General features: G+C 40.2%; 2 protein-coding genes across 2 annotated transcripts; both read right to left on the bottom strand.

Annotated features, from left to right (window-relative positions):
* Positions 1-5,641: 5,641 nt before the first annotated feature.
* On the bottom strand, positions 5,642-13,781 carry ubxn7 (UBX domain protein 7). The gene is made up of 11 exons (XM_030114517.1): positions 13,676-13,781; positions 11,260-11,413; positions 10,622-10,686; positions 10,427-10,492; positions 10,207-10,319; positions 9,505-9,651; positions 8,628-8,718; positions 8,395-8,525; positions 7,700-8,204; positions 6,746-6,825; positions 5,642-6,609 (listed from the first exon to the last, which is right to left on the bottom strand). The coding sequence occupies exons 1-11, from the start codon at positions 13,779-13,781 to the stop codon at positions 6,448-6,450; spliced, it is 1,620 nt and encodes a 539-aa protein (XP_029970377.1). The 3' UTR covers positions 5,642-6,447.
* A 3,172-nt stretch (positions 13,782-16,953) lies between these two features.
* On the bottom strand, positions 16,954-24,162 carry ppp1r7 (protein phosphatase 1, regulatory (inhibitor) subunit 7). The gene is made up of 10 exons (XM_030115687.1): positions 24,049-24,162; positions 22,799-22,894; positions 22,308-22,363; positions 21,598-21,663; positions 21,381-21,511; positions 21,086-21,248; positions 20,800-20,916; positions 20,585-20,689; positions 19,958-20,044; positions 16,954-19,271 (listed from the first exon to the last, which is right to left on the bottom strand). Exons 1-10 carry the CDS (start codon positions 24,086-24,088, stop codon positions 19,095-19,097), a joined length of 1,038 nt encoding a protein of 345 aa, XP_029971547.1. The 5' UTR covers positions 24,089-24,162; the 3' UTR covers positions 16,954-19,094.
* Between the last annotated feature and the right edge of the window lie 2,780 nt (positions 24,163-26,942).

Below are 26,942 nucleotides of genomic sequence, written 5' to 3'. Positions count from 1 at the left end.
CACCAAACATTTGTGATCAGTAATTCAGTCATTTGAGGTACATTCTAATCTTAGATTATTCGCAATCTTTAGATAAGAGTTAGCCATAGACTATATATATATATAGATGCATATTCCATATAAGGTAAAATGAAAAAAAAATCAAAGAGTATCATGACATTCCTCAATTAAATAAGAATAAATCAGATCACAAAAACATCATTTCCTTTAACTGAAGTTACACAGTCACATAGTCTATGGGGTGGGGGGCAAATGGGTCTATTGTCCTGGGTCCGGGTTGGGGGTGGGGGGTGCTGGGATGGCAAAGACACCTCCAAGGAATATGATTTTTTTTTTTTTAAACAGTGGTTTATTTTTTATATGTATGAATATTATAAATTGCTGTCTGGTAACCAGACTGGTTATTTGGTAAATAAATCAAACTCAGATGTATCAATGTATTTTTCAAACTGAAAATCTGTGTGCTCTGAGTCACTCAATAGGTGAAAGTCATAAAGTGACCTTTGAACTTCCCACTTTTTCCGGCTGTCTGCTTCACTGACAGTAATAAATCATGGAGGCTTTTTGATCAAATATCTGCATATTGGAAACTGACTTTGAATAACAGAGGAAAGGAAAGGAACAGGACAGGAAAAGTTGTGTGTGTGTGTGTGTGTGTGTGTGTGTGTGTGTGGGTGGGGGCTTCATCAGAGGATACTGAAGTTGAATTTAAATTGTTCTTAAATACTTTATGGAGGTTTTAATTCATTCAATAATAATCCAGTGACGGTGACACAGAAAATGTGACTTATTGAATCGTTAGATATTTAAAAATATAACAGGGGAAACTGACTCTCATCTCATCATATTGAGCTTCTCTTTTTGTTTTCTTTACCTTGCAAATGCCCCGTTGTCACCACATAATATCAAAACAAGCATCAAGCCGTCCTTCATGGGCAAAATCCAGATGAGTTAAAAAGGGAACTATGCTGATTTTGCAATTCTTTATTTGCAGACCTGAAAGTTGATAAGTAGAAGTTCCATCCCCTCTTTTTTTTTTTTTTTTTTGCTCAATCACTGTCTGTACTCTTCACGTTCTTCTCCTATGGTTTGGGAGTTTTGTCCGTTCCGTCTCATTTTCCTGTTTCCGCCCTGCTGTCGCTCAGGCAGCATCGCCTCACATGACCTCCCTCTCCTCCACTCACCTGCTGCTCCTGAGCTGCTGAACCCCGGCGTGTGGGGTTGGATTGTTGTTTCCAGGCTCTGCACGTTTTTCCAAAAATCAATAGAAATGCATATTGGGTTACACTTAGAAGATTCAAGTTGTTCCAGTGTTTCTTGTGTGAATTTATTTGTCGGGACACCCAACCTGATCTTTATTACTGTCCTCGCTGTGGTGACTGTTAGGCCATTGTTCTGATTGGTAGGGACTTGTGCAAAACAAAATACAATAAAATGGTTTTTGTTTGTTTTTTTCATGTTTTAGAGCTTGCTAAACTCATGACTCATGCAATTGCAAAACATCAAATAACCACTATTGCCACCGATGGTTTCTGGGTAAAACATGTTCCTTGGTGCGTCTTGATTAGCAGTCAGGATTTCCTTTAGTTGCGCTGTGGTTTTACTTTTTATCCAGGTTTGATCATCTCGATACGGAATTCTTGGCCACGTGCACTGGAACCTGAACATCTCAACCAAGTGAGCGTGACGTCTTCCCTTTCAAATCACAGACCTGGATAGAGTGTGGCCTAAAAGCAGGATGTCATCTTTGATTTTATTTGAAGTGTTTTTGCTCTCTTGTAAAAAAAATTGTACCCGCAGATACTTTAACCCTCGTCTTGTTTGTATACACATCACTTATTTTAGGGAAAACTAGTGAAAAGTTGGGACTGTCTTCAATTCTAAGTGTGTGATTCCAGCTGAAAGTCAGACTGTAAACGGCGGAGTAAATCGTCCTGACTGTGCTCAATTAGAGTAGATAAACTATTCTCCTCTGTTCTATTCCGTGGAAGAGAACAACACTGTTCCTCGGACATATTCATGAATATTTTCTTAAATCTGATTAGAAGGAATGAACTGCATAATTCAAATCATACATGTTTAAATTGGAGCTTCTACATAGTCGCCTTAGGTATTTTATCATATTCACTTGAGGCCCACAGAAAGCTTGGGGTCAGTCCCGGATGACAGTCAACAAACAGCTGTCAGCCAATAACAAATATACAAACACACAGCGAGTTGTTGTTTCAAAATGAAAAATACGCTGTCGTCTGTTTTATGGACCCCTACGTCTGACATTTATACACATAATTCCTATAAATATGTTGCTATTAAAAAAAAAGGGGAAGAAGGTTTAAATGTTTGTATCAGATTAAACTTTCTTTTACGGGATGTCAAAGACTCATTGAACTAAAACATCCTCTTCCTCTTCTGAGATTGTTATGACTAAATGGGAAGTTAGGACCGTGGGGGGAGTGGAGCTGAGCTGGCAAAGGGACGAGTCACCAGCTCATCACAGTGCAAACACAGACTCTAACCAAAGTACACGATCCCCCCTACAGCCAGCAGCGTCACCGCTCAAGTGAACTTTGAAGAGGAAGCTCGATGTTATGACCTGTATCAAAAACCCAAGACAAAAAAAAAAAAAAAAGGGTAAAACAGGTTCGTGACAGGTAAAGTTCTGAACTCAATTTAACAAAAGACACATTTCAATTTAGAAAAATCAAACAAAGCGATTAATATAATTTAGTAGCAGGGCAATCTAACTCGCTCCTCAGGTTCTGTATGACATTATAACCAGTCACTTTTTAGTTTCTCTAAAATGTCAAAATAAAAAAAAAAAAAAAAAAAAAAATTGTGAGAAATGCGGTTCAGATTTTCACAAAGTCCACTATCCAACCCAAAATATCTTGCTTTGTCACAACCAACCAATACAGGGTTTATCTATGGATACTGAGAAGTAAAGCAATCAGAAAATACATTTGAAGGAACATGAACTTTGTAGATTACAGCCTAATAGACAAGGTGGAATCCATCATTAATCATTAACACTTATAAAAATACAGTAGCAATTCATTATCTATTAGAGTGAAAAGCTCAAAATGCAAACTCAAGCTTCGGAACTGACTTTTTTTTTTAAAGTTCACTTTCTTTTTTTTTTTAATATCAGAAACATCCTCAAAAAGTTGCAAATGAATGACTAGAACCATTTTAGCATATTTTTCTTATACTTCATGAGTAAAACTGAATTGATCTTGTCAGCTGAGAGCCTGGATAAACTGCGTCAATCACTCATTAACTTTTCATTGATTCATTCTGAGAACGGACTGAAAGGTCGTCGGGTGTTTGGGGTGAACAGCCTTTTTTTATGCAACAGTTTAGTCTTTAAAACTAATCAGATTTTTAGGGTTTTTTAGTCTGAGTTCGTGCATTAAATTTTTCATCTAAAGGCAGCAAAGGCTCTGCTGAAATGCTCCAGTTGTGAAGCATATGGAAGAAAACGGGTTGAGCTGTTCTCTCCCTGCACCCACCTTTTGTTCTTTTACACAAAAAGCAGGAGGTGGAGACGTGCACGTCTTCAGCGGAGCTGGAAACACTGTCAGTGTCCTCATCTGTTTGGACAGCTGTCAACTCTTGACTTGTTGGTCAGAACACACGCTGTTGTTGTTACGCTGCAAAGGCTCAGCGCCATAACCATTTCTCTTCTTTCACAAACTTCTTACAACAAATAAAATTCCTCTATCCGATCAGACGTGAATTCAAGGCCGAAAGTCTGAATATTACCTGTCGTGACAGTCTTACTTTCCAGTGGGGAGTGTTCACAAAGTTATCATCACACATTTAAACAGCATAAAATCACCTTATCTCAATATTGTCAACAGATTTCCACGCATACTTCCAACATGGAGGTTATGAGTTTTTCCCCACAAAGAAGTAAAACTTTCCCAGTTACTCATCAAGGCAGTGATATTCCAGTTCCATCATTAAAGAGGTACAATAATATTTTCAGTTAAAAACATTCTAAAATAACAAAGACGATCAAAAACAATGAAAGCGATGTCATGAAATGTTATTGTCTGAGGTACAGAGGCTGACAAGCCCTCATTAACATTTACTCGACTGGTGCAATACCACTTAGCACCAAAAGGTGGTGCAGTGAGTCACTGTTACAATTTTATTAATCCATTTATCAATTTGCAGTCAATCCAATTCGACTATAAGAGAAAGTACACCCTGGACAACTTGCCACGGCAAACAGAGAGAGAGAAATAATAAATCTTTCAAGAAATGTATCAAAAATATGTTATTGTTGGTATGAAAAAGGCGACTGTGGGGCGCTTTAAAAACATCCACCCTCATACTAATTAAACAAAGACAGAGCGCTACAGTTAAGCATTCCTTAAAAAAAGGTAGCTACTGATGGAAACTGCTGTTAATTTTCTAAATTCTACCAAAATTTGACATGAGGACAATCTCTCTTTGGTTTCTGCCATCGCTCCACTTTTCCAGGTCCTGCTTCATCATGTCAATACAACTCTACCAAGGATCAACGCGGTCTAATAAAAAAAAAAAGAAAAAAAAGAACAGATTCTGCATGCAAACATAAGTGTGAAACCTAAATATATTTTGAATGAAATAAAACATCTGTCAAAATTTGGCAGTGATTTTGGTCCAACTATCGACAATGCTTACGACTCATTTTCCTATTTAATCGTCTATCACTAGGACTTTCATATTGTCACTGTAGAATAGAAACTTAAGGGTCCTTAAATGTTTTGTGAGCCCTTGAGATCAGGAATTTATTCAATATAAACTTCAAACTGACATATTACCACACAGGTTATTTGGATATGTAGCTAAAACAAAACTTCAGTCCTAACAGATGTGGATGATGAGGAATGATTCTTTTTAAGTATTTGACAGAAAAAAAAAAACACCTGAAAAAAAGAAAAGCAGTAACTTAAAGGATCACAGTGAATATTGATATCAGATGAAAGTATGTTGTGAATCTGTACAATATAGAAAAATGAGCCAGCCAAACAAAACAGAAAACTGAATGTTTGAAACAGTTATGGCTTCTTAAAGGCACACTATCGCCCCCCTCTGTCCACACAGAGTAATGTCACTGAGTGGAAAAGTACGGACTGGCTGCCATTCATCTGCAGACAGTCAGTGAAACCACTCATTCAAACACCGACATGTACGGACAGTTCAGACTGTGTTTGGATTGGAGGAGGAAACGCAGGAAGAACATGCAAACCCGACACAGAAGGCCTAGGAGGCGACAGTTTGAACCACAGCGCTATGATATCCGAGGTTAAGAAAACTCAAGACAGCCAGGCCAAACTCTCCCACTTTTACCGTCCACATTCATGGGATTTTAAGTCATATCTCCCTCAGATTATCCAATCTGGCAGACAGCTTGATTAACCGAGAAGCTTCATTTAAACGTTTGCTTTCATGAGAAACTGAAGGATGTTTTGCTGGTTAAGGTTAAAGTTTGTATTTGTTGTTGTATGATGTGGACTTACTTCGTGGATTTCCAAACCTGTCATGTATACCTGGACTTTTTTCAGTATTTATTCTTTCAGTTTCTTGGATGTAAACTTCTTGAATGACACAAAACAGTTGACAGAAAAGGAAAACGACAAAAGACCAAGCAGAGGATCCCCTGGTTTTTTGTGGTTATATTTCAACATCAGCATCATTTCTTGGCAGCATATAAAAAGAAAGAAAACAATGACTACAGCTAAATATCAGTCTCTCTAAGCCATCTCTGTACAGTGTAGGTCCGACTGATGAGATGTACCACCTTTTATTCTTTCCCTTCTGTGACTTGTGAGTTTTAGACCTTCTTTGAGTGAGCGTTCCTTCTCAGTAATTACAACTGTCAAAATAATAACCGAGACCAAATTTGGGTCAGGGGAAACGAGGACGAGTCTCCCTTTACCCACCGGAAGTGAATGAAAACAATAAGAACTAGAAAATAAACTTTGACATTTGATGTCCTGTACGGGGAGGTATGAGTCCTTTGTACAAGTCCCTGGTTGTCCGTCATCAATTCGTGATCCGCTGAGCTTTATTTTTCTTTTCAAAAGGAGCTTTGTGATATATATTCTGTCCTGACGTGCCTCAAACCCAGAAGAAACCTGCATCAGAGCAGAATATATTCAGAAAATACTAAAGAACGCTGGCGTGTCTGAAACGGCTTACTGGCCAATTGTCGATGACTTTACTAGAGAGAGAGATTCGGCTGTCTGTAGAGCATCAGTCAGTATTCAGACTAGGTTGCGTGGCGCTGCTGAGAGAAGTCCATCCACTGTCAGCTGTCAGGGCGAAAAAGAGGAGCTAATGTCCAGAACAGAAGGTTATGGGATCAAGGCCAGTAACATTGTCCCAGATCATTGGTGAAAGGGTGAGGTCTACCGGAGGTACAGACAAGCAAAAAGGTGAACGTGTCTGGGAAGACTAGTTCCTCTCCTGCACAAATACAGTCTCCTGTGGACAAAGCCCCGCCTCCTGCAGCGTGATGTCATAGTCCAAGTGGGCGAGCTTCCGCCTGGGGAAGTTGGTGACGAGTTCAAAGCGTTCGTTGGGGTATCCCTTGGACTGGACGTGTCTCACCAGGGCCTTGAACAGAGAGGGCGGGAATACGAAAGACTGAGTACTGTGCAGTTCCACCATTGCTCATGAAAAACTCACACAGAAACACACGTTTGGCCCTAGGACTGAATTAAAATGATAGTGAAAAACAGTGCCGAGTTACCAGAAGTTTTGCTTTCGAAGACAAGGAAATTTGCTCTCTCTGTCCATCCGGGTAGCGAAGCATCAGCCTGGCTTTAGGACCTGTCAGAGATAAAACAACAATCATATTTGGTTGTTAACCTCATAATAATTCACAACACACCGCAGGTGCTACAAACTCATCTTCACTGCTAATACAGGGGGGGAAAAAAGCACTCAGACCTGCTTCACTTTTCTTTAGTGCTCTTGGTTTTGTTACTACATCATAGAGAGTCAAAAACATTATTTTGATTATTGCTGTAACAGGATGCACCACACTGAGAAAAGCGAAGAGTGTCTAAAGTACGACAAAGCACATCGTTTCACTCCAGCAGTGAAAAGCTCAGCAGACTCACATTACACCCTCACACTGTCATACAGTCGGAGCGTGTTACAGTCTGAAGGGAGAACGAAATTATATCCTCCACGAGTCAAACAAGAAAGACTGTCATTCATTTGTTCATTGAGAAAGCAGGGCTGCCATGTGTTTCATGTGTTTCACTTTCTGTTGCAGTGCCATCCAACAGTAGTGATTCAAAGACAGATTACTTTCACAACATGATTTCTATTTACTTGACAATGGTGGCATCGATTTTTCAATCAGCTGAAATGCCAGACTGTTATCTTCGAGATGTGGCTCCAGCTGCTCCTTTCAAAATGTATATCTTTTTATTGCCGCTCTGCATTCATATCTATATTTTAAAAAGTAACACGGACTGGAAAAGTAAAACAAATAGAATATTCACAATCATTTTATCCCTGAACTTCACTTCTAGTCTGTAGCTTCCACTGTAGTTCTTTTGGCACATTTTTTTTTCTCAACATGAGCTGGATTATCAAAGAAGATTCATTTCTGAAAGAACATCCCAGTTTGCCTCCACAGCTGACACACACACACACCTCCCTTCTGGCAGGCCCAACAGGATGTTAATCCTACCATTGTCATCAGGACAGTCGACGTCGCAGGTCGTCGAGGTGCTGATCTTCGAGCTTCCGGCGCTTCCTGCTCTCTGAGCGCAGTGGTTCCCTCCAGAGCTTCCATCGGGGTGAGGATGGCGGGGAAGTGCAGCCGAAGGCTCCAGGTGGTTCTTTTTGCTTTCCTCTTTCTTGTGGCTGTGGTTGTTTTCTTTGTACGGGGATTTTCTGTGGGAAGAGGTGGAACTATCGGGGTGGACACGCTGCTGTGCCGCAGAGGCCGACGAGGCTGGGGCGTGTTTGCTGGCGGAACTTTTCTCTTCGCGGGGTACCGGCGTTTCACTGTCTGAGCCGTCGACGGAGATGGGACCCTCGCTGTCGGAGAAAGGCTCTGCGTCCGATTCGTCGTCCGACCGCGGCGAGTCGGGGGCTTCGGGGGCATTGGAGGACTCATAGTGGGTTTCCTGTAGAGAGGCTCGAATCGCTGCCTCCAGCTGGCTGTCTTCACTGGCATCGATCAGACTTTCCTGCAACAGAAAAACAAGAGTAGCTGTGAAAACTACAGGAAACAAGTGAAAAAACAAAACATTAAATATTGCATTCATCCATCCTCTATCATCCACCACAGCGCAAATGCAGAGACACACAACCACAGTTGCAGGCAATTCAGAGTCAAACATTAAACGAAACACAAAGGACAAAGGACCTGAAACCCACCGATCGAGCTCGTTTCGCTGGGGGTGCGTGGCACGATGGTCCGTCCAGCTGCCCATGCTCTGCCAGGAAGCCAGTCACCTGCTCCAGGAACGACGCCACATCCAGCTGGTTCCACTCGACCATCTTTTGACCTGAATTCAGAACAATTAAAAGTGAGGGGGTGAATAACAATGTATATGTGAAACGAAAAAAAAAAAAAAAGCACTAAATAAGAACCTTTTAGGATTTCTCACCTGTCCGTGGATCAAGGATGGAAATGTAAGGAAACTTGTTGAGCTTATAGAACTGGATGTATCTTTGTCCCTCTTCACTATCATGATATACCTATAAAGAAGAAAACACGAGAGAGGACACAAATGAGGCTGAGACCTGAACTGAGGCTCGAGGTTAAAGTGCTGCTTGAACTGCACGATGCTTGTCATGATGGATCCAGTCTAATCTAAAGTTCGCAGTCTCGTGGTGATTGCAGTTAATGTTTGATGTGATTCTTTGTCACAAATATAATTAGCCCGTCCCTCATTTAGTATTTTATATATCTTCAAAAGTAATAAGTATACAAGAACAAGAAAGAAAGAACATTCAATCAAACAGTTGCCACAGCTGTGTAATACTGCTGTCACAAGTGTAATTTTAAATACATTTAGAAAATATGGCTATTTTTAATGTCCAAGCCATGCAATAAGGTGTAGTCAGGGTCTTCTTAATAAAGTGTTTATCATTTTGAGCTGGCGTTAAAGCATTTTCAGTCACTAAAGCAGAAGAACACATGCACACATGCAGTGATCAATAACTATGCAAAAATAAGAAAAATCTACATAATTTATCCCAAACCTTTTTAAATGAGGTCTATCTGAAAGACTGGCTGTTTGGATCAGCTATAAACACACTTAATTTAAAATTCTGTAACAGCAATTCTTTAGGAGAATTTTAAACCCAGCCATAACCATATCCTAATACTGCATTTCTGTTGAATGTGTGGCTCGCACTATTTTATAAGGCCACATCCAATTTTGTAAGAACAAAAACATGAAGGAGGAGGTTAAATGTGACCTGAAGTGTGCAGGGATGTGAAAGCATGAACTTCCTGGAGCTCAACCTGAGCCTACATACCTGCCAGAAAATGAAGTGCTCTCTGATGATGGTCTTCACTGCGTCGTTACTCCACACGTCTCTGTTCAAGCACTGGCAGGCAAAGTCCTGAACATTCTGAATGTTGATCATTAGCCACTTGTTCTCCAGCTGCCCACAGTCTTTAGCCTTTAAGCACAAAAAAAAAGCATAGTTAGTGTAAACTCAGGACACCAGGATCAGTTCATTCATTGCAACAAGGCCAGTATAAAGGAAACAATTATTACGTTTATAATCCAGGAGAATGTGTCAAAATCTAAATTACAACATAGATTTCTCAGCATTAAAGTCAACTGTCCGAGTGAGAATCTTCTGATGAGTCTCTACAGTGTTCTGGTAGAAACAGCATAATGTGAGCACTGTAAGTGCTCCATTTGTGACTCTTACCAGAGTAATTAAGGAGCAAAGGTCAGCCATGTTTTGTATATCCTCTCAGTCATGTGTAGAAAATACGTCTAACGGAGGAATTCCACGAACAGCCACAATTAAAACAAACTGTGCTAAAGCTGAAGTTACCAGCTCTAATTATAAAAAAAACAAACTGGCTTCTCATGAGAGAGTGAGGGTACAGGTGTTTCTTTAATTTCCCCCACCTGTGAAGTAAAGAGCCATCTGAGATTTCACCGGGACTTCAAACCGAACTGAATAAAGGTGTGTGGTGAAGTGTCCCGAGCGACTCCTCACCGTCTCAAAGCTGCCTTTGTGCATGAGCTCAATGGGTGGACGGAAAAGGTCTGCCAGCGTGCTCAGTTTCTTATCCACTGTTCCACCGTTCCGCAGCTCCTGCTCCTGACGGACTGGGGAAATCAAAACACGGAGCAGAGTTTCGTGTTAGCTGTAAATAAAAAGCTGGTTCTATTACCAACCACTGTGTATCATTATGAGAAAGCTGAAATACACTCACTGGTTTCTGTTTGGAAGTCTCGGAAACCATCGAATATGGATCGAGCAGGTCTTCTTCGCTTTGGCACTAAATAGATAAAATGGACATTAAAAAATTAATTTGCACTAGATATTTCAAACAATAACATTGGTACTGTACTATGATACATCGTACTGTTCTATGCGTTTGGATTCAACTGAAAGACGGAAACGATACCTCCAAATAGTGGTTCTGGCTCCACCAGTATGTCCTGCTTCTGGGGAATCGGTGCTCGTACTTCACTGAAACATCAGACAACACAAACAGAATCGTAAGAAGTATAGAAACATACTGGCATTCATAACCGATATTATCACCTAAAATGTGTCTTGTTTGACTGGTCTGCGTCACAATTTGTCAATTTAGAGTTCTAATGGCGGAATTTCTATTATTCCTTGTTTCAAAAGTACTTTAACTGAAGATTTTTCGTCTTATGTATACTGTAATCACAATGATTTTCTTTATCATGGATTTAAAAACTTAGAAAAAAGATTAAAATATATTGTATGTCGTTTACTAATCCCATTACTGAGGCTCAAGTCACGCATGCATTGATCTCTACACACAGGTACAGCATGTATAATCATACAGCTTAGCTTTATAGATGTGCTTTTGTGAGTGTACAAAAATACTTTCAAACTTACACACATTTATACGTGGTAGGTATGCCTGTATGCATGCATGTGTCTATGTTTACACCCGTTTTTTTTTTCAAAATTTTGACAGATGGGAAATGAAAAGGAAAATTAGAGACATTTAAAGCTTGTTTTTCTTGAGTGTGAAAGCAGCTCATATTGAAGTAAACATGGCCTCACTCTGTAGGGGGAGCTCTGCTGCTCGATGCTGCTGAACTGGAGCTGGTGCTGGGCTCCTCGGCAATCCCGCCTCCGTCCAGGAACATGGTCACGGCCATCTCCAGGTTGTTGTTGCATGCTTCCAGCATATGTTTACCGACACTCTCTGTGGCTCCTGCACAAGTGAATGACAACAATGTGCTGACATTAAGAGAAAGTTGGATATGATTTCATACTGCAAGATCAACTGACAATATGGAAAAAAGAATTGAGAATCCACTATAAACATTAACCCAGAAGTTGAATATCTTAAAAAAAAACAAAAAAAACAAAAAAAAACAACAAACAAATGGAGGTGAAGAACTGATATAAATATTTGCAGCATCAGACTGATACTGATACTGTCAATTCAATGGTTGAGAACCTGTGTGCACATTATGTGTGACATTATGAAAGCAATGCATGAATGTTTCAAGAAGCCAAGCTAAAGGTTTGATTCAAACATGAGCACTGCAGTTTCCTTTTATGCCAGGGCTACTTTTTTTTTTTTTAAAGCAATCCTCTTAACATCCAATAATAATGAACACATGTTGTCAACAGCTTGTTATAAATTACCGATACAAACTAAAATTTTATTTATTCGCGTTTTTATAGAACGTTCACAAAATTGTACAAAATAAATATTCATGTTTCATTGAACAATGTTTGTTGTTTCATATGCATTTGTGTTTCTATAAAAATTCAAGCAATCATCTAGCAGTGTCTCCAATCATAGCAGCATAAAAATGAGTGAAAACCGAAGACATATTTCAGCATTCAGAAAACTACTAAACCGAGTCATGTGTTTCATTGCAATGCTGGTCTGAAAGTGTATTCAGATACACAAAAGCCTGCCTCAGTACTTGTTTTATATAAAGCTATATACACGAACAATAAAACGTTTGATATTATTGTTTCATTATTATCATGCTTTAATAAACAAATGTCATGGACCGATTAAAACTCACATTGCACGACAGAAAAACACTTATTTTGTGAAGCATCTGGTTGTTTAATAATACTGAGAAGTTATCTGACAGGATTTCTGAATGTTGCAGTGAAATAATGCAACAATGTGCACACTGTTGAACATTTAATTCATATATAAGTTAAGAAAGAAAAATCAATCATCTTCACAACAGCAAAAATGTTACTATGCACACACTCATACAGCCTCAGTACAAAATCCATTTCCATCACTATTTACTTTGCATCTGCTTACACTGATTGTCAATGCCACTGTTATATAACTGCTAGTTTTCATCCCATTATTTAATTATTTACCCTTAGCTTTAATCGGGAAGTCAGGTACTGAAATCAGTTCCTGTAAAGTAAATAAAAGTTGTCGATATGGTTATAATACTGTCTACCTGGAACCTGACACCTATAAAGAGCCATTTACTCAGTCGTCATGCTCCGTTAACTACCCTGCTGTCATAAAATGCTTGTGGAGACTTTACTATTCCAAAATCAAAATAATTAAATAATGTTTTGATCCCAGCAACATCGTGAGGCATAAAGAGGAATGAAAAAACTTTTTGTCGGTTGTATGATACTGTAGATTCAAGTTCAGCGTGGCCCGTTTTCATCCCGATCGTACACGATGCAAAAGCATCAGAAAAGTCCTTAAAATCCACGGATCACAACTCGTCACGGAATACAATCCTATTTACATCTGTACGTGTAATAAAACACAATACGACGATGAATTTGTTGTATTTTCTGAACTGCAAGGCATCGTGTGGCTGCAAAGATCTGTGGTGTGTACTGCGCATGTCTGTTTCACTTTCCAAGTCTGGCAGCAGCCCCTGAACTGGCTGCCTCGTCTTTTCCAATAAATAACTTTCAATATAAATATTATCCATCCTGCCAAAGCCCACATGAGCTACACGGAACCCCCATGCTGATAGCCGGAGACAGAAAGTGTGCTCTCTCAGGAGTGCTGAGCTACCCTGTCCCGGCGAACATGACAGTAAAGAGATCACGAAGGCTGGCTGGTGATGAAGAAGGAAAATGTTGAACAGCCGACGTCCATTCCACATTATCACACACCAAGCGGCATATAAAGAGCAGAAAAGCTAGCCCACGCGGGCAAAGTGCTCCACATTACCAACACCGCTAAGAAAATAACACGTTTCCAACTTCCCGTGAGAGATAATATGTGTAGCCGGAGGCCGTACGAAGCATTTTCGGAGTATTTCTCGAGAGTTTAGCAGATAACTGCCTGAGCTTTCCCCCCTCTGCCCAGCATTGGCAGCGCCAGGCACACAGCAGCAGCAAACTGCCGTTTTCTGCTCCCAGCTCGCGTTCCGTGGAGTTTCGAGGCGACGGGGGCACTCCCGTGTGGTCACACACACCGACCCGATGGGCCAAACGCGGAACAAAATATTATTTTTACCTGTTATTGCTGTGAATTGTTGTATTAACCCGTTCACCCCCGGAGCCGAGGTGTCTCCGAGCGCCGCCATCTTACCGCCACAAACAACAACATAGATGTGACGCATGCGCGGCAAGCCTGGCACGGCGCGAGCCCCCCGTCACAGCAGCTCGCTGTTGCATTGTGGGTAACGCAGTTCACGCTGTAGTTCATTCATTTCTTCAAGCCTTTTTAACACCAGAAGACCCAAAGCTGAGCTCCAAGTTTTAAGGTAGAGTAACTGCTGAGGTGTGAACGACACCATTGTTGTGTGAATGAGGCGAAACTGAAAGGGAAGGAATGTTGATTTTCCTTCTCTTGACTGAATCTAAATTAAATTCAGGGGCCACATCTAGTGTGGGCCAGACCAGTAAAATAGTGCTATATAAACATTTAAACCTAAAATTCACAGTTTAAATTGTCACCGTTTTCTATAAAATGTCTATATTTTCATAAAAACAGAAAAGGACTCCCTTGAAAAAGAGGTTTTTAATCTCAATGGGACCTGCCTGGTTAAATAAAGGTTAAATAAATAAATAGAAAAAAATACTACAATCTCTACATAGTCAATTTTTAATAATACTTTCACATTCAAAATAAATTTCTACAGCGGATGAATTAAGCCTTTGGTTTTTTCAAACACACCAAGGTAGGATGGATTTTTTTCTTTCTTTCAATTTTTCTTCTTCTCATCTTTTACTTATGATTGATTTGTTTTTTACTACTTTGGAAATACTTAGATTTATTACTGAGGTTTTTACTACAGTCTGATGTAATTACTAACAAAAACTGCTTGTAAATCCAAACTTCCATATGTCTTTATCCATCCTTTTGTTCAATTCTTGAAACATATTATCAAGTATTTGAAAAATGAGCTGTAAATATTTTATCAATCACAGCTGAAAATCTCTCAACAATATAGTATTACTGAAAAATATTTAATAATTAAAGCCGCAAGCGGCATTGGTCGGGACCGAGCCTCCGCGCCAGCCCACGACTGAGACGTCCATACACTAACATGGGAGTTGTTAGCATCTGTCATCCACTAAAATGGAGTTGTTAGCATGCCCAGTCCACTAACATGGAGCTGTTAGCATCTGTCATCCACTAACATGGAGTTTTTAGCATGTCCCATTCACTAACATGTAGCTGTTAGCATCTGTAATCCACTAACATGGAGTTGTTAGCATCTCCCATCCACTAACATGGAGTTGTTAGCATCTCCCATCCACTAACATGGAATTGTTAGCATCTTCCATCCGCTAACATGGAGTAGTTAGCATCTCCCATCCACTAACATTGAGTAGTTAGCATCTCCCATCCACTAACATTGAGTGGTTAGCATGTTCCATCCATTAACATGGAGCTGGTGGCATCAGTCATCCACTAACATGGAGTTGTCAGCTGCTCCCATCCACTAACATGGAGTAGTTAGCATCTCCCATCCACTAACATGGAATTGTTAGCATCTTCCAACCGCTAACATGGAGTAGTTAGCATCTCCCATCCACTAACATTGAGTAGTTAGCATCTCCCATCCACTAACATGGAATTGTTAGCATCTTCCATCCGCTAACATGGAGTAGTTAGCATCTCCCATCCACTAACAATGAGTTGTTAGCATCTCCCATCCACTAACATGGAGTAGTTAGCATGTCCCATCCACTAACATGGAGTAGTTAGCATGTCCCATCCACTAACATTGAGTAGTTAGCGTCTGCCATCCACTTACATGGAGTTGTTAGCATCTCCCATCCACTAACATGGAGTAGTTAGCATCTCCCATCCACTAACATCAAGCTGTTAGCATCTCCCATCAACTAACATGGAGTAGTTATCATCTCCCATCCACTAACATGGAGTAGTTAGCGTCTCCCATCCACTAACATTGAGTTGTTAGCATGTTCCATCCATTAACGTGGAGCTGGTGGCATCAGTCATCCACTAACATGGAGTTGTTAGCTTCTCCCAGCTGCTTTTGACAGTCACTGAATGAAGGCAATCAGTGGCAGAGTTTGATTGACAGCTGCTGTCAGCTGTGTAACTGCAATGTATGCCCATATATGGTCATTTCAGTTCGAGTGGAGAGAGGAGAAAATAAAAGTGTTTTTTGGGGAAACAACTGGTCCTTGTTCCTTTGCTGTTTGGCAAAACTGAACAAAAAATATCACGTTTGATAGGAAAATTTGTTTTCTTTCAGTTGGTGAGGCTTTCAGAGCAGTCAGACGTTTAGTTTGGACCGCAGAGGCCTCAGTTTGTGAGAAGCGCTAGATTTTTCCCCATCCGGCTCCATTATAACTGAGAACAAAAAAAATGCAGAGCGCACACCTTTTCTTACCTGTGAAAACATACATATAACATGATATTTTCCCCACTTATGTTACATCATCTTGTTCGGGAGAACCTGCTGGAACTTTGTGTGTGCTCGGTTTGTTGATAGGAGTCACGGTTTAGCCGCAGTCGCCACTTGTTCGAGGTGCTGAAAAAAGGCGACTTTTTTCCTTTTTTCCCCATTATAACGGATGAGGGCCAGAGCGAGGCAGGATTTCAGACTTCCAACTTTGAACTGTAATAAAATCCACACCGTTAGACTTTTGACAAAGTTGTTCACAACTTTTGTAGAGAAATTTGTCCTCTTTCACGTCGCGTGACTCTTATGTCTGCACGACAAACGGTCTCGGAGGAGATAATTTTTTCGTGAGGAGTGATTTTGATCAAAATTTTACTTTGAAAGGGAAATAGCGGACTTCCTGTTGGATTTAGGTCAGGGGTGTGAGCGCGTGAAATGTAGATCTTGATGAGACGAGCGCGTGAGTGTTGGTTTGATCTCTCTACGACATTCCTGCGGGCCGTAGCGACTGTTTTAGACGTTTTTTGGGATCTAGGTGGCGCTAGAGAGCAGATGGGGTCAATTTTTCCATTTTATAAAATTTTTCGCCGGTCATGATGTGCGTGCCAAATTTGGTGAGTTTTCGTGCATGTTTAGGGGGTCAAATTTGGGTTCAAAGCGGAGGGACGTATAATAATAATAAACGAACGAAAAACAATAGAGACCTTGCCCTCCGGGCATGGTGGCCTGCGGCCACCATGCCCTCCGGGCTCGGTCCCTAATTAATACTAAATCTTTGTGGGAAAAAAATTGCATTCATATTACAGGGATTTCCTTTGAACCTTGTCACATTGGTTGATCTATCAAGTGCCAAAAGATGATTGACTCTTTCAAGAAATATACAACTTAGATATTAAGACTGCAAACACGTTTTTTTAAGTCGTGTAATTTTATTATTTGCATAATACATTCAGTTTGAAATCTTCACCAACCACATCAAAAACCTGAAGAATCAGTTCCGACAACAAGGAGCTCATTTACTTCGGAGTAAACGCTCCTCTGCTGACCGATCGAGGTCATTTTCTCTCAATCACGGTATCTCACAAGAATCTGTTGTGCTGCCCGGCATAAACAAAAGAGTAGTGTGTCACTTTACAAAGGGATGGTGATGATGGCACTGAACTTTCTACATCATGAGTTTTCCAACCAATATTTACAAATACACAAAGGGACATTTTCAATCCCACTGCAGTTATTCTGAGTGTGTAGTAATGTTACATTCATATCAGTGAAGCAAAATGTCGTTTGATAGTCTGATATGGGATCATAAATGTGTTGGTCATGGCTGAAGTGTAGGGGATGTGATGTTTCTTCTTAAACGTTTGAAAAAGAAAACTCTAATGAAACCAGCATTCGTAGTGTTCTTGAAATCCAAACAGTCGGACAAGACTGATCTGCATCCTGTATTTACACAGAGAGGACTTCGTTCAATACTATTCATCCAATCCAGCTAAAACGCATTAATGTGAGGCTTATATACTGTATTCACGTTGGCTTTTTATTTGGTCAGAAAAGATCAACCGCTTTCCTATTGTGAAAAGGAGCAAATCAATTGTGGAGAAATATGCAAAAATAAGTCACTGTTTGATTTGAGAGAGACGTGTTAGTTTGAATTGAACCTGTTCGGGAGGAATGATAATTACACACAAGTTCTTTTCCAAGCAAATGGTCCCCAAATCCTGGACCTGGGAAGCCCTAATTCCACATATTTTACCTCTCTCTCTGCTTCAACACATCTGATTTGCACCACCAAACAGAGTCCAGCAATGAGAGGCTCTCCAGGAGCAGAGATCCCTGCTCTAGACTCATCTCATGGCCAAGAACTGCCGTCCGGAGCAGTTTATATGATCTCTTTTAACACTTTGAGGACATCATTCCGGGCAATACAAAGCAAATTTAATTGAAAAACATTTAAATGTCATGAGCTTAATAAACCTTAAGAATAAGATCATCAGTGTTGAAAAGTTAAGAGGAAGGCCGTATTCAGAACTGGAGCAAAGGTTTAAAACAGCAGTATCATTGATTACATATGTACAGATATAACAGAGCATTAGGGCTACATTTATTGAGGTCAGATTGTTTATTTTTTTATTACCACATATTAAAAAAAGCTAACATTATTCTTGACCACTAAAGTTTATTTTTTATCTCGTTTGATATCTAATCTCAACAAAAACAGCAGTACCCTTTCCAAAGGTAGCCCTAATACCCCGCCATACTAAACAATCTTCATGAACTCTATATGATTTTACATTCTCAGAAGTTGTGTTTCACTTGCAGAGGTCAGACTTGTTAAACCAGCAAATGGATTTCTGAGCTCAAATAAAAAGTTGAGATGAAGACTAAACAAGGCTCCTAGAATCAAACCTTGATATAATTTGTCAGGATACCAGTTTTCAATGTGTCCATTAAGTTGTGAAAGATATGTTTTCTCTAAAAAGACAGTATATTTTTTTTCAATTAATTGCTGCCGAAATAGGCCACATTTCACGTTTAATACTGCTAAAGGCAAGTAAAAACTTAAGTACCATTCTGGAAAGTGAAATAGTTAATTGCCTGGATTTTCCCTTCATTGCTCTTTTGCCTCTTGAGTAACATTTGAGGACAGCATCATACTGCTGTATAGCAGTAAACTCACCCTTTCCACTAGAAATACAGTCCAACTTCAACAACGTGATAAATAAGACATGAGCTGTTATTTTCCTGATGTGCACTGCATGGTCAATCACACCTGCACACTTGTGTCCCACATGCAAAATAACCACCCAAAAAAAAAAAAAAAAAGGAAAAGAGCAGAGGATAAATGAGGAAATTAGTGACGAGTGAAGGGCAGTTTTTTCCATTTTCACAGTTCCACCTTAATAAATTAAAAGCATCCACACAATAGCATCGATCAAACTTCAGATGAGTGCACACACGCGTACATGTGTGTTAAATGCGCGACTCGGTGGGGCCGTGTGCGGGGCAGGCAGGCTGGGAGGGAGGGTGAGGGGTCAATCGCACACAGCCGCTTTAGAAGCGAATGAAGGTGGCGTCGATCTGGCGAACGCTGGGCAGCGCCAGCATGATCTTCCGCCGGTACTGAGGATCCTTCTGTAGCGGGTTTCTCTCCAGGTAAACCGTCTCCAGAGACTTGGCGTTCTTCAGCTCATCCAGATCTGACCAGTTCTCTATCTGGTTATCATTCATCTGAGGACAGATTGATTCAGAGAGGGGGGAAATAAAGCAACCAATAAGAACACAATGAATACCGTCGTGCAAATAGAGCATCGCCTAAAAATATGGATCACACTCAAAGCACTAAAGAGCTTCACACCTTCACACTTCTAGGTACACCTTTCTGCAACTCCTCTGCTTTTTCTTCTCAATAGACGAGTAGCTTTAACCGCACTCTCTCTTGAATTCATTACTGCTGGAAGCTCTTTCATTTCTATTTATAGCCTTGCCGTTCTTTGTGGCCACCAGTTAGCTTCTTTTTTTTTTTTCGATTCAGGTGTGGAGAAGAGCCTGTGTCTGATGTCTGTTACCACAGAATCAGATCTTGTCACCTCAGGAACGGTGAAAGTAATATACCGTAGTGCCTCACAGAACTGAGTCTTCAATTCACAGGAAAAAAATAAATAAATAAATAAAATGAATCGACATTCATCCATCAGCTGTATCAGCTTTAGATAACCGAAGAGTTTTCAAAAAGCTTATATCCAGTAGACACAGGGGAATTCAGCAGCCCATCACAGGGAAGGCACACAGAGGCAGACATTCATTTTCAGGATCTCTAATTTAACAAGCACGGCTTTAAATTGTGGGAGAAACTCAGAATACTCTGAGGAAAAAAAACTCAATACCAGTCTGGTTTAACTTCAAACTACTCGTACCCAGAATTCCTCCAGGTCTGTCAGATGGCTGATGTTTTCAATTTTCTTTATTCGATTGGCTGCTATGTCCAGGGTAGTCAGTTTTTTCTGTGGAGAGAAAAACATTTTTATTGTCCAGAACACAATCATCACAGTTAATTATTTAGGGGTGTATAATTTTACCTAACCCATGGTTTGATTCAAATCTGATGAAGACTTGATTGCCAGCCTTAATTCCGTGAAGGTTTTACCAGTAATAAGGACAATGAGGAATGAATAAAGTTTGAAAGTATGTGGATTTTATCAAAAATATCACATTATTAGAATCGAATGTTGTAATGAAGACATTTGCAGGCCTCTCTGATGTCAGAAAAACACTTTGAAGAAAAATTCCTTCAGTCCAACATCAGCCACACTTTGATGCATTATCATGAAACAAAGTACATGTTGGGAACAATCTTTGGAGACAATAACATGACTTTCATGTAGGACAAGTGCCTAGTTCATTTGGAATTTAAAATGCTTATTCTGTCTCGTCAAGTCTCTCATAAAGGATCTGCAGAAGATGGGAGTTTCAAAACCAATATATCCCAACGGTTTGTTATCCAATCCCTATAACACGCGTGTCGTTACATTTCTATAACTCACATTATTTTCCAAGCCCTCGATGACTTCAATGCCGTTGTGGCTCAGGTAGAGCTCTCGCAGGTTGACGAGGTTCTGTAACCCGTCAATTTTAGTGATGCGATTACTCTGCGAACAAACACACAACAGAATGATTAACAACTGCATGATCACGCACAAGTAACTGCCAAATTTGTCTCTGTAAAAGTTCCATGAGTGAGGAGTTCATGCGGGCATACCTGAATGCTTAAAACTGTCAAGTTGTGCAAGCCATCCAAGTTCTGAAGCTTTGTTATTTTATTGGTGCCGAGAAACAAACTTTGCAAAGATGTGAGCGAATCGAGGTTCTCGATGACCTGAAACCACAACAAAAAGAAGGAAAACTGTGAATTAAAGTCTGCCTTCAACTGCTTTTCGGCTATCCAATCATCTTTTAAAACAATTCAACCAACTTCAGATGCAAGGAACTGAAGCCGAGGACAGTTTTCTGCTTTTTGAAATGCGTTTCCGGCATGTGTATCTCACCCGGATGCGATTGGAGCCCAGCTCCAGCATCTCCAGAATGGACAGGTGATCCAGGTTGCAAATGTTGCTGATTTTGTTATGAAGGAGAAATAGTTTCTTGAGCTGAGTGAGCTGCTCCAAACCCTCCACCTTTCTCAAAATGTTGAAGGAGACGTCGAGCTGTCTGTGGGACGATAAAACAAACACCGTCATGTCAGACTGTACTCCCTCCCTCTCTGCTCTGCCACATCCGCTACGTGAATAGTACAAGTATGTAAGTTCCACGCTTGAGGAGTTGACGGTTTTTGAGACTCACTCCAACTCTGTGAGGTTGTGCAGGTTCTCCAGTCTCCGGATCTGATTGTCATAGAGGTCCAGTTCTCGCAGTGAGCTCAAACTGTCGAGGTTTTCTATTTTCTTGATGAGGTTCTGCCGTAAGGAGAGCGTCTGTATACCGAGGAACACACAAAAAAAAAAACAATGAAGTGAAATTAGACATGTACAATTGCACACAAACAGCAGGGGTTACTTACTTTAGCCTTCTGTAGCACTTCAAGTCCTTCGATTTTTCCAATACGACAATGAACAAGATCAACATCCTGGAAAACAACATGAAACATTGAAGATGCCACGCAGTCTGGATGGGAACAAATACTGGAGACTGGGGTTTGTGTTGTTACACACGGCCCTAAACAACAAGCTGAGACTTTGCTTATAAATCGCATATTTTAATATAGGCAACGAAACATGTCTCCACTTCCTAAAAGCATATCGAATAACTCTGGATTGCCAAAAGCATCCACTCACCTCCGTCTTTCGACAAACTACTATACTTCATAAAGAGCAATTCATAAACATGTATTTGGCTGCTTCTTGAGGTTTTTTTTTGGGGTTAACTCTTGAGTTGTCACAACTCACAAATTGCACCTCAGATTTTCGCCGGATCTTCCTCCTAATGGAACGGGGATTCAAACTTGAGCTCACCCATACTCAAGGCCAAAATCTGAGCATTAAACTCAAAAGTTTCCTCTTTTTTTTTTTTTTTTTTTTTTAAACATTAAAAAGCTCATCATATTCATTCGCTTATCAAATTATTATTGGAAAAAAGACATTTATCTATATCAATGTGACTATAGATGTAAATGCAAGACAAAAAGTGCTACACAGTGATGCCCATTTACGATAAAAAAAAGTTTTTTAAAAATGAAAGATTAGAAACATTTTACAAAACACCTCCTCTCACCTCTTCCTCTGGGTCCAAGGTTATGGTGTCCATGTCAACTGGAGACTCTTCTTTACCTTTAGAAGAATGAAGGAAATGAAGTTACTAACACCCTCACATGATAGCTAACAGTTCAGAAATGCGATATTGTAATGTCATGTAGATAGATGAGCAAATGTGGAATTTACGTGAAGTCATTTTGCTGACCTTTAAAAAAAAATTATTAAATGCTTCAATATCTATGAGAATATATTGAAAAACATGACATACGGTCCAAATACAAGCATGTCAGGTTAATTGGCGACACTAAATTGCCCCTAGGTGTGAATGTGCGAGTGCATGGTTGTCTGTCTCTATGTTGGACAGACTGGACAACTGTCCAGCGTGTAACCTGCCCTCGCCCATAAGAAGCTGGGATTAGCTCTAGACCCCCGCGACCCCGAAAAAGACAAGCGGCTTGGAAAAATGAATGAATGAAATGAATGAATGTATCGAAAACAATGAGGATTTACTTGAAGCAGTAGGCTGATTGGGGTCCACATCCCCGTTGATGCTCTTCCTCCTCGTCTCATCATCACCTGACTCCTCAGACTCACCCCTTCGGTCCACTGCAACCAGAAAGAAAATGAACAAAACACAACTATTTGAGTGTTTCCATCCATTCACATGTGGGTCATACACTCAGATGATGCACTTCTCATATGATGCAGACACCAGACAAAGTGCTGGAGCTACATACTGAGGAACCATCCAACCTCTTTGTGCATTGTCACAGTTCTGCATTCGGCAAAGTGTCTGTATTCTACGAGCATAATCAGCCTGCATTGTGCCTACCAGAGACACAAAATGCACCATCAATGCCAATGATGCAGCCTTGGCAGGGCTTTCTGCTTAATCAGTGTGTTAGCAGTTTGGAAGCAAGAATCTTTTTTTTAATTCACAAATACAGTAAAAGTTCATCTACTATGTAAAGACGTTTGAAGTTCTAAATTTTGTTTCATATTTTTCTGTTATTAGTAATCGTGATTACTGGGTGTCGTGAGTAGTTAACATGATTGGAAATCGAAATTAAAAAAACACTGCACTTACGGTTATCACATCTACAATGAATAGAGTAATAAAAACGCTTAGCGCGAAAGACGACAACCCCTGTTACTCTATAACCACCCCGCATGAGCATCCAGGCGGCCGTGTTTGCTCCTCCAGCTCATCGTGATAATGCACATTTTGGCGCTCGGCAACATGCACAAAAGCAGCGACTTTACGGAAAGAACCGAGACTATATCTAGCACAGACTTCAATCTGTCCGTGTTTATCGCTGAGGATAGGATCCCAGATGTTTATCTGTCCAACACGGCGGCTGTCCAGCAGAGGTTAACATGAAACACACAGGCTACACGCTGCTAACCACGCTAGCTACCAGTTAACATGTTTACGACCTGAAATAGAGACATCCTACAGGGGGGGAACAAGCACCGGCGCATAAAAACACATGTTGGGTTAATAAAATAAATGGAGGAATTCGCAATAAATATCGATTATAGTTACTATGAGTGTTTACGATACATGAATCACGACAAGCTATCGTCTTGTTGTTAGCCTCTGAGCTAGCACAGGAAGGATGAGGGTCTGACTGGAGTCACGAAAAACGAGTCGCCCCGAAACCTCGCGCTAAAAGGTAAAGCTTATAAACATGTGCTGCAATGTTACCACACCAATGCATCTATTTTCCGGGTGCAGTCCCTTGAATTTGCCCACTAACCTTCCATTTCCTGAAGCTCTCCAACAGACAGAGAAGCCATGTTTTCCTTAAAACACTCCTGACAACCGCGCAGCCAATCAGCAGGGGAGCAGGCTGAAGGCAGCGGCCAGCAGGGGGCGCTGCTGGACGCTCACGCTGCTGGAAAGCACGCTCTGTACAAGATGTTCACAATCCTGCAAATCACGATCAATATCAGCAGCAGTAGGAGAAGTAAGTCACCATTGTCATCTGAGGGCTATAGAGAAAATAAAATACTGCAGGATAGTTTGATTGTGTAATTGTTCGGCCTTTCCTGAAATGTAAACCTTAAAATGTACTGAATTATTTTTTACTGCTGAAAAAAGGATGGGTCCAGTCTTTTGTGTCTCTAAGTTTGATAAAGCACGAAGAACAGATAAAAAAGGAAAAAGATGAATCAGAGAGTGTAATATATAATATATACAATATTCTCCTGAAACCAAACCCTGTTATACCATAATATTTTAACATATCTAACATCTAACATATAACTTATTTATGGGCCGAAACAAGTGAAATGCACGCATGTTGAATACACCGGGTTGTTTGTGCTTGGTGAGGTCATATTAGTACTCTACATGAAGTCAAATGTAATGACTAGAGGGAGAAAGCTGTGCTAGAGACCAATCAGAGAATGCATAAATGGTTTTAAGCATCTTTTCAGATGCTGGATGAGATCAACAACTATATTGGAGCTTTATAATGTTATATTTTGATGCTAGTGGACTTTTTTGTTACACTGAAGAGTAATTTATGAGAAGATATTGAACATAATGCATTAAACAAAAATATGGATTGCCTACATGCATGTACAAATAAAGTTAACAAATTTTCACAGTATATAATAAATATCATATACAGTGTAACTGTTACAATGTGTTCTTTGTGTGACTGTATTGGTCTCAGTGTATTGAGTTGATGTCTACTGTTGATATTTTTTGTTCAATTTTATTCTTTTATTTTTTGGTCTAACCACCATATTTTTCACTCTTGAAAACTGTTTTGCAAATCAAAAGGAAAAAAAAAAGGAAAAAAAAAGGAAACTTATTTTGACCTTTCAGCAGGCAGGCCCATTAAACACCTCAGTCAATCAATGAACCTGAACCAATGAATGAATGAATCGATGAACCTCAACCTGAATCAATGAAAACATGGAAAAGTTTCATGATGCAAAGGGTTTTGCTTATTATTGACACTCAAAATCGAATCATTATGGTCACAAGCCAGAGGTTACATTTGCATGTATTTACTCTTTTTTTTTCTAAAATCATTTTGACCTCTTTTTTTTAAACTGCCATGCACTTTATCACTATGAATGCATTCTTTGACTTATTGTTACTGTTACTTTTTTATTGAGATTAAAAAAAGCCTGAAAACAACTTCTAACACTACATTTTCAAATGCAACAAAACTGAAAGAACATAGGGAATGTACCCAGTCGTTTTGGTCACTGGGTGACTGAGAGCTAAGATGTCTTTTAAACTTTGTTTCAGAACAGTTTCTGTTTCATTTTCTGAAGTGACACAGTGAAGCCACTGAGAACTTCATGAAGCAGATCTAGAAATTTTTTGAGTAACCTCCAAAGGCCCTGTTTTGACGGCGCAACGTATAGTTCGCAAGCCGGTGGAGGCCGCGTGTTTGTATTTTCTACGGGCACAGCATGGGTTGCTGACTGGTCTGCTGCGCATGTGCCAAGATGGGTGTGGCCACGCACCAGGGGGAGGTGTCGACAGATTCAGCTGGGCACAGTGATAATTTCATGCAGAAGGTGTGCACCAGCTGAGGAGCAGACGGTCTGGTGATAACTTGTCTGGGAAAACCTCACAGGCAGGTTTCCAGCTTGTCAGTGCCATCAAAGTTACACAAAATGTCTCATGCAGCATATTTTTTTTTAAATTTAAATGATCTCTTGTAATAATTGTGGAGGATGTCTGTGTTTTTAATCCTGTCCAGTTTGCCATGTTAGTCCAGTCTTAATCTGCACTTCAGTGATTCAGGTGTTAAGTCGGATTTTTTTCCCCAATTAATTAATTACTCCCAGTTGAACTGATGGCCGCACACTGTACAATATAAACAAATTGGGTGAATGTGAAGCAGGGCGGAGCGGAGGACATGGAGCGGATAGCACTCCCTTGACCAATCGCACTTGAAGCAATTGAAGCACTTACTAATGGTTTCTTTCTCATGACTGTATTCTTGCTTGTGTTGTACATCGCTTTGGACAAAAGCGTCTGCTAAATGAAATTGTAGAATTGTAGCAGGTTACTGAGCAGGGAGGGGGTGGGGTGGGGGGTGGGGGGGCTCAACCAAAGATACCGCCATCATTCTCTCATAATTGTTTATCTTTTTTTCTGGACTGGCTGCATTGTGATGTGTTTGATAGGAATTATTTCAGAGGATATTGATCTGGATGAGAACCAGCGGCGAATTCAGTCAGACGCCCCGCAGCTCCGCTGTGCACCTCAGTGATCAGACAGAGGTGACCAGTTTATATCTGGGTTTCTTTGTGCTTTAGCATGTCTCTGTTTAAGAGTTATTTATCATGAACATAAATCAAAACCTACCTGTCCTGTGCCTTGGAAGTTTTTATTTAGCCTCTACCAGTGTGTCTGAAATTATGTCATTTTTAAGCTGTTTGTCTGCTCTTTTGCTGCAAATTATTCATAAGAGAAAACGCATATATATTGTTGGTTTACTATCATTTATTTAACGCCGCTGCGCAGTAGTCATTTGTGCACCGCCAATGTTGAGATTTTGTTGACCGTTGAACTGAGCAGTGTGCACAGGTAACCGAAACCTCACAGGCAGGTTTCCAGAGTGTCAGTCACATCAAAGATACACAACATCACTCATGACATAAATACATTTTATTGTAT

This window comes from Salarias fasciatus, chromosome 18, assembly GCF_902148845.1.
Source record: "Salarias fasciatus chromosome 18, fSalaFa1.1, whole genome shotgun sequence".
Taxonomy (NCBI): domain Eukaryota; kingdom Metazoa; phylum Chordata; class Actinopteri; order Blenniiformes; family Blenniidae; genus Salarias; species Salarias fasciatus.
This window is presented reverse-complemented; position numbering and strand designations above follow the sequence as displayed.